Below are 10654 nucleotides of genomic sequence, written 5' to 3' on the forward strand. Positions count from 1 at the left end.
TGCTGGGGGATTGAACTGCGGTCCCTGTGCTTTGCTAAGCTTGTTCTAAGTAGGTGCTTTAGACCACTGAGCCATCTCACCAGCCCAAGGAAAGTTATCTTAACAGAGGTCCAAGAAAGCCAGTGAGCTCCCCTTAGGCCTCTGCACCTAGGTCCTACTCACCAGTTACAGCAGCAGAATGAGCAGTGCCCAGGTCCACACTCAGCAAGGGCTCCTGGTCCAAGGGTGCAGAGCATAGTGGTGTGAAGCTCAATGCCTCCTCTACTTGCTGCAGGGGGGCAGGCTCCTCCCCCAAGGAGAGGTGGTCCAGGCCTAGCTTGTTGAACCTCAGGGCAGAAGCCAAACCCAAATGTCAGTTTGTATAGATTGCCCTGCCTTCACCTATTTGGGCAGGGGCTAGTATGATTTGCCCCACCTGGAGTCAGACCCCACCTTTAACTGAACCAAGCAGCACCCTCAGTCCCCTTAGGTTCTGGTCCTTGGTGGTGGTGGTGGGAGGGGTAACCAGCAATGAAGACTTGAAGGCAAGGGGCAGATGAATCACCCCAGTGCATCTATTCACCTGTTGCTCCCACAGGCCAAGGCTCGGCCAGGCACAGTGAGGATCATGGAGGAATCGATGCCACATACAACCCGCTGGGCTTCCTGTCCTGGGGGCATGGGCACCTGTTGGGGGCAGCTATGAGACTCCCTCGTGCCTAGTCCCAGCCTGCCTATAAAAAGAAACTGGGATAAGATTAGTCTGAGTTTTAGTGTCAAGGATACTAGAATGAGAAGGGTAATTGAGGAGGGAACAGCATGAGCAAAGGCTATCCTCAGCCTATAATGCCCTTCCTAGTCTCTGCTGGTCACCAGTTTAACCAGGCATAGTGGTGCACACTGGTAATCCCAGCACTTGGGAGGCTGAGACAGGAGGACTGCTGTGAGTTCAAGGTCGGCCTGCTCTACAAATTGAGACTCTGTTTCAAAAAAACAATTTTTTTTTTTTTTTTTTTTGTACCAGGGATCAAACTCAGGACCTTGCACTTGCCTTGCCAGGCAGGCACTTAAGCCACTGAGCTATCTCCCTAGCCCCAAAATCTTAAAAATGAGTGGAAAAAAAACCAAAACAACAAACCCTGAGGCCAGGCATGGTGGTGCATGCCTGTAATCCCAACACTCAGAAGAGACTGACTTTTTCCCAGTAGTTTGTTTACTCGTGGGTTGGGAGAGTAAAATAAAGTTGGGGCTAGGGACAAAACTGGGGCTATGTCAGTACTCAGGAGGCTGAGGCAGGATGATCACTTCCCAGGGATACAAAGTGAGCTCAAGGCCAGCCTGAGCTGCATAACAAGACCCTGTCTCAAAAAGACAGAAAAAAAAAAAACCCTGGTTTATATGTCACTGCTGCCTTCTCCAGGTAACACTATGATTCCTTGAATTCCCATTCCTTTTAATCTTGGGTGTGCCTCACATGCTACAGGTATCATCTGTCCCCACTCTGAACTGAGTCCTCTGGGAGGACAGGAACTTATCTTTGTCATCTCTAGTTTCAGTGTCCAGCCTGATGCCTGGCCCAAAAAGGCCCTCAAATATTGTTGGGCCAGGGGGCTGGGGAGATGACTCAGTGGAATAAGCGCTTCCCTGGCAAGCGCAAGGGCCTGAGTTCAATCCCCAGTTCCGCAAAAAAAAAAAAAAAAAAGACTGGGGCTGGTGAGATGGCTCAGCGGTCTAAAGCACCTAATTAGAACAAGCTTAGCAGAGCACAGCGACCACGGTTCAATCCCCCAGCACCACATGCCAGCCAGCCCCGCCCCCTGGTGGGCTGAGCTGGCCACACGTGCGCGCACATACACACACACAAATTAAAAAAAAAAAAAATAAACAAAAAAAACAAATATTGTTGGGCCAGGGGTTGAGCTCAGTGGTAGAGCATGTGCTTAGCATATGGTAGGACCTAGGTTTGATTCCCAGAAGTACAATCAATCAATCAAATATGCTGTCTGGGCCAAGGAGATAGCTCAGTAGAATAAGCACTCGCCTGGCAAGCACAAGGAAGGTCCTGAGTTCAAACCCTGGCACCACCAAAAATACATATACATACATACATACATACATACATACATACATATGCTGCGAACAAATGAGATCTCTCATTATATCAGAAGCACCTAACAAAAGCCACACTTCATTCATTTTGTCTCAGTGTCTAACAGGGTGAGTACATAGTAGGTATAAAATAAAAGTTTGGGGGGCTGGGGAGATGGCTCAGTAGAATAAGTGCTTCCCTGGCAAGTGAAGAACCTGAGTTCAATCCCAGGTTCCTCAAAAAACAAAAAAAAAGTTTGGTTCTTTTTTTTTCTTCTTTGGAGGGGGGGTGTTGGTCTCACTATGCAGCTCAGGCTGGCCTTGAGCTCACTTTGTAGCCCAGGCTGGTCTCAAACTTAAAATAATCCTCCTGCCTCAGCCTTCTGTGTGCTGGGATTACAGGTATGTGTCACTACTACTGTAAAGTTTATTGAATGCATGAATAGAATTGGAGTGACTAGATGAAGAATGGGCCTTGGGGTGGAAAATGGGTATGAAGGTGAACCCACCATAGCTAAGGAGGCTGTGAGACAGCCTAGAGGCTGAGACAAGGGTGGGGAACCTGTATTCTCAGCACTCTGGAAGGCTGAGGCAGGAGGAGCAAGGTTCAAACCTAGCCTGAGTAACTTTGGAAGACTATGTCTCAAAAGTTAGAAAAGGGACAGGGATGTAGCTCAGTCCAAACGCCCCGGGCTCAATTTCCAGTATGGGGTTGGGGGACTTACCACCATCTCCACGGCCCCAGGCAAACAGTTCTCGATCTGTGGACAGGGCCAGCACATGAGAGGCCCCACAAGCCAACTGCACCATCTCATAGCCCAGAAGAGCCTCCACAATGGTGGGCTAAAGAGAGAAAGCCAGAAGAGACTGTAAGAGATCTGGGCCTAGGTACCCCCTGGCCTCAGCATCCCTCCCAGGGAAGAAGTTAGAGGCTGTAAGTTTTCAGCAGGTAGCTGTGTCTTTAACTCCAGTCATACGTGCTCACTGTCAGGTGGGAAACCAGTGGAAGCCTGGCCTTCCTGCACTTCCCCAGATGTGGCCGAGAAGCTAGTAGGACTGTGGCTGCTGGGTATTCCCCTGCCCCCAGCCTGGTGTCAGCTCTTATATGTGGGCTCCTTGGCATCCTCTCACTTCCCCTTTCCAGGGTACACAAGAAACCCACCTGGCTGATATCAGTGAGGCTGCCATGGCCTAGGCATCCATTGCTGCCACTGCCAAAGGTCATGATGATGCCTCGGTCTAGGGAGGAAGGCAGTAAGGAAAGGGAAGGAAGAGAAGACTGACTTTTTCCCAGTAGTTTGCTTACTCGTGCATTGGAAGAGTAAAAGTTGGGGCTATGGACAAAGAGTTGAGATAAAAGGAAAGAATAGGGATCTCTTCCCAGTCTGTCAGACAAGTGACAGCCTCTCTGAGTGTTACTTTTTCTGTTCAATGGGGATAATAAAGTGACTCCTTTGTCAAGCCTGTCTGGTAGGGTAAAGGACATGGTATAAGTTAATCTCAACAGCTAGATACAGGGCTGGTGAGATGGTTCAGTGGTCTAAAGCACCTACTTAGAACAAGCTTAGCAAAGCACAGGGACCGCGGTTCAATCCCCCAGCACCACATGCCAGCCCGCCCCGCCTCCTGGTGGGCTGAGCTGGCCACACACACACACGCACACACACACACACACACACACACACACACACACACACAAATAAAATTAAAAAAAAAAAAAACAGCTAGATACAAGCAGTAACTCAGTAACTAGGAGATGTGTTAGCTGAACAATTTGCTGTAGTCCCCCAACAGGCTCACCAGTCAGACAGGCTGTGAAGAGGTCCCCGCAGGCCACATGCTTGATGGTCACGCCTGACTGGCCCTCCAGGAAACGTGAGATGAACTGGGGCTGTGGCTGCTCCACTGCCCCAGGGAGGAGGGCCCCTCCACCTGATCCCAGAGGTGGGGCCTGTAATGGGACAGTGGGTGGCACCTCAGCATCTCCAGCCTTCTTTATGGGCCTCCTACCGTCCCCCAGTTCCAGCCCACTGCCAACCTGCTCACCTCCCAGAGGATAAGGCGCCCAGAGCGTGTAATGCCAGCCTTCTGTGTACGCCCTACAGCCACCTGGATCACCTCTGTGTTGAGCATTGGCAGCCGCAGAGGGGTACTAAGTCCACCACCCCATGCATACACTGATGACAGTGGTGGAGGGATTGCTGGCTTTATGGGTCCCCGGAGAACACCTATGGGTAGAGGACATGGAGTTAATTAAACTGCTGAAAATGGCAGGGAGTCTGCAGGGCTCTGGTGGCCTGCCCCAACTTACTCCTGCATCGAGTACTGCTTGTCCTACTCCCTGTGCTGCCAGGTACAACGGGTGGTCCTGGGCCTAGGGATTTTTCTGCCCTGTAGAACACATTGAGGTCTCAGCACACCTACCCGCCACAGAAAGAGGACCTGCCGCAGGCCGCCTGTGGTCCCCCTGGGTGTCCATGCCATCCACCACCCAAGACCCCTCCCCCAGCACATGCCTCCGCATTTGGATGCTGCCCACGTCAGTGTGGAGGTTGAGGAGGGCCCGGATGCAGAGGGGCTGTGCCATGATGTGGCTTAGTGGTGGCCGCTGCGCAGGCTCCAGGCTCAGCAGACTCAGGACCAGCTGGCGCAGCTCAGGGCTGTATCGGTCAGAGATGGGTGCAAAAGTGCCACTCATGATCTTTAGTACCAGTGCTGGCAGGTTCTGTGAAGGAACCAAGTTGAGCAGTGGCAAGGGATTGAGTTGGCCTCTTAGGCAGAGTAGCATTCCCTTAGCTTAAGCTTCAGCCTCTGGTCTTGGGGGAAGGGAGGAGATAAGAAGAGCCCTGCCTTCAGAAGGAGCCAGGCAAACCTTGTTTTCAGGAATCCATAATCTGATAAGGGATCTGTAGTTCCTGTCCTCTAAAACCCCAGGCTATGGAGAAAACTCAAAGCTTGGTCTTCAGAGTGTTCCTAATCTGATGGGAGAGTCACACTCACATCCTCAGAGAACTTCAGTGTACTGTGTAATATAGATTCAGATTCTACCCTGAGGAACCCTTAGTCCTAGTCTGAGTGCAAGAGCCACAGCCCAGCCCTGGGGTAATCCACATCTGTGATGGAGAGACACCTCAACCACAAAGAAACACTGCAGTGGTTCGATCAGAGGGCTGCTGGAAAGAGAAGGGAGATTTCCTAGTTGTTCCCTTAGTAGAGGTATTTCTACTTACTGCAGCCTCGAAAGCCCTCTTGAGGCTGGCCAGCTCATAGAGGACACAGCCCAGGGCCCAGATGTCACTCTTCTGGTTATAAGGCTTGCCTTCACACAGCTCAGGGGAGATGTAGCACGGAGTACCCACTACCTGCAGGAGGGAAGCCTGTATTACAGCCCTGGGGAAGAGGTAGTCTTGCCACAGGCCTATTTGGGGTCAGTTTTTTGTTTTTGTTTTTTGGCACCAGGGATCAAACTCAGGGCCTTGCACTTGCCAGGCAGGCGCATTTTCCACTGAGCTATCTCCCTGGCCTTTGGGTCAGTTTTTCCTTAAAGCAAGCCAAGGGCAGGAAGGGATAGGAGAAGAGTAAGCCTTGGCCCTCAAGACCTCTAGCACCCTCAAGACCCCCTGCACGTCTAGGCACCGTGTAGGCCTTGCTCTTGCTGCTAAGGATCTTGGAGATGCCGAAGTCACCAATCTTGACAACCATGCGGTGTTTGTCAAGAAGGATATTCTGGGTCTTGAGATCCCGGTGCAAGATGAGGTGGGTGTGCACGTGATGCAGTGCGAGCAGAATCTGCACAAAAAAGTGCAGGATGGTCTCCTCCTCTAACAGAGAATTGCAGCGTTTTTGGATGAACTCAGCCAGAGTGCCACCTGTATGGGAACCAAGGAACTAATCAAGATTCAGGCCTTTTGTCTATGACAGGGAGACCCTGTCTCAGAACAGAAAATAAAAAAAGAAAAAATACGTTTGAGGCCAGCCTGCACTACATAGTGAGACCAAAAAAAGAAATAAACCAAAAAAAAAAAGAAAGAAAAAAATAGGTCTTTCAGGAGCAGGGAGATAGTTCAGGGAGATAGACTAAGCTCTTGCCTGGCAAGCACAAGGCCCTGAGTTCAATCCTCGGTACTGTAAAATAGGTCTTTCCACCCCTGGGAGGCCTGTCCTTTTATGAAATAGGGCACTGGGATAAGAGAGGAGAGAACCTCTGCCTCTACCAGGAGCACATAATTGGGCAACTCGACAGCCTTGACCCTTAGCCAAGACCATCCAAGGAGGAAGGCCATGTGATCGGGTCTGCTTGTCCCAGGGGTGGGAGCCCTATAGCCAGACTGATGCAAGGAGGCTGGCCTACCTGGTGCGTATTCCATGGCAATCATGAGAGCCTTGTCTTCTAGGAAGTTCTCATAGTATTCAATGACATTGGGGTGGTTGAGCAACTTGAGGACCTGGCACTCATTCTGGGCTGCTTGCCGTTCTTCCTTGGTCATCTGTTCCACTGGGATTTGTTTGATGATGACCAGCTTTTGGTCAGCCTTGCGCAGACATAGGTGCACAATTCTGGGGACACAAGTACAGCGTAGGTATCAGCTGAGTCTCTAGCCACTTACAAGGTAGACCGGATCTCACAACTGGACGTGGCTTTAAAAAAGGTAATGGGGAGCTGGCCAAATAGTTCAGCAGATTAAAGCACCTGCAAGCAGGCACGAGGGCCCAGGGGTTCAATCCCCAGGACTGCTATGTTGGCCCTGCTAAGAGGGCACGTGCTAAGAGGGCAATTGAGACTGGGCAAGGTGGTGCGCCTGTAATCGCAGCTCTTGGGAGGCTGGAAACAAGCAGATCACTATGAGTCCGATCTATTAGTGCGACTCTGAACACCCTGTAGACCCTTCCCTAAAAATAGAAAAAAAAAAAAAAGTAATGGGGGACAGGGATATAGCTCAGTGGCACAGCATCTGTCTGGCAAGCATAAAGTCCTGAGCTCATTTCCAATACTAAGAAAACAAAAAGTAATGGGTACCCAGACTAAGAGGTCATCTAACCAACTGCATGGAACATAGCTTGAGCCAGGGACTGTGGCATATGCTCTGGAGTGATGAGGCAGTAGGACTGCAATTTCAGCAACCTGGGTCGGACCGAGGAGATGGCTCAGTGGAATAAGTGCTTCCCTGGCAAGTTCAAGGGCCTGACTTCAATCCCCGGTTCCACCAAAATAGATAAATAAAAAATAAACTATCTATGCAACAACCTAGGTCACACAGCAAAACACTCTCAAAAACAAATAAAACGAAACAGAACAGTGAACTTTGAGAACTGGTGACAAGCTCAACATGAGAAGAGTTTCACCACAGCCTCTGAAATTAACTGCCTGTGTTGAATTTTGGTATATATGTTGAAGTACTACGCCCTGTGTTTAAACCCTGGATCCTCTTTTCTTTTTTCTTTTTTATTATTATTTTGTATTTAATTAATTAATTTGTGTGTGTGTGTGTGTGTGTGTGTGTGTGTGTGTGTGTGTGTGTCAGGGGCCAGCTCAGCCCACCAGGGGGCGGGGCTGGCTGGCATGTGGTGCTGGGGAATTGAACCGTGGTCCCTGTGCTCTGCCAAGCTTGTTCTAAGTAGGTGCTTTAGACCACTGAGCCATCTCACCAGCTCCATTATTTTCTATTTTAGTAAGGGTCTGTAAGGTCTTAGTATATAAATCAGACTCATAGTGATTCTGTTTACAGCCTCCCAAGTGCTGGGATTGCAGGTGCACACACCACCATACCCAGTCTCAATCATCATCTCAGCACACCTTGGGGTGGGGCTGGCACTGCAGACCCAGGGATGGAACCTCCGACCCTGTAAATCCCTAGGCAGGTGCTATTTGGCCAGCTTTTTTTTTTTTTTTTTAAAGTTTTCTGGTGGTTTTGTTTTTCCATGGTAATGGGAATCGAACTTAGGAACACACATTTGCCAGGCAGGCAGTGTGCCACTGAGCTACACCCCCAGCCCCTTCCTCTTCTTACTAGTTATCTGGTCTTAGATATGTTATAGGACATCACTAGATAGCAAATAGGATTATCAAGAGAATACAGGGCTGGTGAGATGGCTCAGTGGTCTAAAGCACCTATTTAGAACAAGCTTAGCAAAACACAGGGACCACAGTTCAATCCCCCAGCACATGCCAGCCAGCCCTGCCCCCTGGTGGGCTGAGCTGGCCACCCACACACACACCCACACCCACACACACACATAAATAAATTAAAAAATTAAAAAAAAATAAGAGAATCCAGGGGTTTGGGGAGAGTAAGTGCTTACCTGACAAGTGCAAGGGCCTCAGTTCAATCCCCAGTTCCACAAAAAAAAAAAGAGAATCCAATCACCAAATGAACGTAAGTACAGTGCCTGGCACATAGAAAATTTTCTTTTTTTAAAAAAAAGAACCAGGGGAGCCGGGGAGATGGCTCAGTGGAATAAACGCTTCCATGGCAAGCGCAAGGGTCTGAGTTCAATCCCTGGTTCCGCAAAAAAATAAATAAAATAAAATAAATAAAAATAGAACCAGGGATTGAACTCAGGTCCTTGAGCTTGCCAGGCACGCGCTTATTCTACTGAGCCATCTCCCCAGGCCGAAAATTTTCAATCAATATGAGCCATTCATGTTAGTGTTTTGTTTTGTCTAGTAGAACCAGGGATTGAACTCAGGCCCTTGTGCTTGCCAGGGAAGTGCTTATTCTATTGAGCCATCTCCCCAGCCCCTCTTGTTAGTGTTTTATTTTAACTTCGTGGTCAGTGACTATAAAAGCAGGATTACAGAGGTCAGGGAGATAGCTCGGGGTTCTAAGCACCTGCATGGCAAGTGCAAGGATCTGGGTTCGATTCCCCAGTACCCCATCCCCCTAAGTCTTGTTGGCTGCCAAACTGTATGTGGTGGTGCATTCCTATAATCCCAGCACTGGGGAGGCCTGAGACAGGAAGAGCATTACAGTTGGAGCTGCAGTAATGAGACCCTGTACCACATATATAAATAAGATTTTAAAACATAGCAGGATTAGAGGCATGGCAGCACATGACTGTAATCCCAGCACTCCTTAGGATGAGGCAGGAGGAACCCTTTCAGTTTAAGGCCTTCCTGGGCTACCCAGTGAGTTCAAACTCAGCCCCTGAACTATACAGCAAGACCACATCTCAAAAAACTTTTAAAATTCAAAACAAGACCCAGACAAATAGCTCAGTGGATTAAAGAGCCTGCAAGCAGACACAGGGGCTGGGGGTTCAATCCCTGGGCCTGCCTGCTGGCCCCATCCCCCCAGGGTAATTGAGACTAGGCGTGGTAGTGTGAGGCCTGTAATCCCAACTCTTAGGAGGCTGTAAACAGGCAGATCACTAGGAATCCAATGTAGTAGTGAGACCCTGAACACCCTGTAGACCCTTCCCTAAAATACAAAAAAAAAAAAAAAACCAAACGGCAGAGCCAGGAGTGATAGCTCAGCAGGCAAAGCACCTGCTTTGGCAAGTCAGGGACTAAGGTTCAATCCCATGTCCCAAGCTGCACAGGCACCAGCCCCACCCCCAGGGTGCACGGAGCCTATAATTCCGGTGCTGGGGAGGCTGAAAACAGTATCACCTTGAGTCCGATCTTTGTAGTGACACCCTGTACCAAATAAACAGATGAAAAAAAAAAAAAGAAAAGAAAAAGAAAAATTCATATTTTAAAGAAATTTACTGGGTGGGCTGGGGAGATGGTTCAGTGGAATAAGCGCTTCCTTGGCAAGCACAAGGGCCTGAGTTCAATCCCTGGTTCCACCAAAAAAAAAAAAAAAAATTTACTGGGGAGGCTGGAGACATGGCTCAGTAGACTAAGTGCTTACTTGGCAAGCGTAAGGGCCTGAGTTCAATCCCCAGTTCCGTGAAAAAAGAAAAAAAAATTTACTGGGGATTAAACCCAGGTCCTAAATGATGAGCTATATCCCCAGCCCACTTTTTATTTTATTTTTTAATTTATTTAGTCATTTTATGACAGGGTCTCACTATGCATTTCAGGCTGGTCTTGAGCTCACTTAGTAGCCTAGGCTGGTCTCAAACTCACAGTCATTCTCCTACCTCACCTGGGATTAGGAGAGTGTGCCACCATGCTTAGCCCATTTTTTAAATTATTCTTTTTTTAAAAAAATGTATTTAGTACAGGGTCTACAAGGTCTCACTATGCAGATGGGACTCTTACTGATCCTCTTGTTTTCAGCCTCCCAAGCCCTGGGATTACAGGTGCATGCCACTAAGCCCAGTCTTAGTCACTGTCTCAGCACATCCCAGGGATTGAACCCTGGTGGCTGTGCCTGCTTCTGCTATGTGGCAGGCCCTTCATTTTTAAAAAACGTTTTGAGACTAACTTTCTAAATTGTGTAGGCAGGGCTTACATGGGGTGTGGGGGGGTTGTGAGGAGACTTAAGTGGATAGACTAAGGCCCTTGGTTCAATCCCCAGCATGTGGGGGATGAAGGTAAATTACAACAATTTTGGAATATTCCTTTCCTCTCTCTCTCTCTCTTTTTTTAGAAATGCATTTCTTTCTTTCTTTCTTTCTTTCTTTCTTTCTTTCTTTCTTT

General features: G+C 48.8%; 1 protein-coding gene across 5 annotated transcripts in view; it reads right to left on the reverse strand.

Annotated features, from left to right (window-relative positions):
• The window catches only part of Nek8 (NIMA related kinase 8), a 15062-nt gene that overhangs the window by 1496 nt on the left and 2912 nt on the right, over positions 1 to 10654 (reverse strand). For 2 of the 5 annotated variants that reach the window (XM_004635402.2, XM_023719918.1), the window contains exons 2-12: positions 6419 to 6624; positions 5704 to 5936; positions 5298 to 5429; positions 4584 to 4792; positions 4379 to 4458; positions 4114 to 4295; positions 3868 to 4018; positions 3230 to 3306; positions 2793 to 2910; positions 563 to 713; positions 163 to 326 (exon numbers count right to left, since the gene is read on the reverse strand). In XM_004635402.2, the coding sequence (XP_004635459.1) occupies positions 163 to 326; positions 563 to 713; positions 2793 to 2910; positions 3230 to 3306; positions 3868 to 4018; positions 4114 to 4295; positions 4379 to 4458; positions 4584 to 4792; positions 5298 to 5429; positions 5704 to 5936; positions 6419 to 6624 (1703 nt within the window). The remainder of the gene's footprint in view (positions 1 to 162; positions 327 to 562; positions 714 to 2792; positions 2911 to 3229; positions 3307 to 3867; positions 4019 to 4113; positions 4296 to 4378; positions 4459 to 4583; positions 4793 to 5297; positions 5430 to 5703; positions 5937 to 6418; positions 6625 to 10654) is intronic. The other 3 variants (XM_023719916.1, XM_023719919.1, XM_023719917.1) reach the window with 3 other exon arrangements.

The sequence above is a fragment of the Octodon degus genome, unplaced genomic scaffold (assembly GCF_000260255.1).
Source record: "Octodon degus isolate 3935 unplaced genomic scaffold, OctDeg1.0 scaffold00072, whole genome shotgun sequence".
In the NCBI taxonomy this organism is placed as follows: domain Eukaryota; kingdom Metazoa; phylum Chordata; class Mammalia; order Rodentia; family Octodontidae; genus Octodon; species Octodon degus.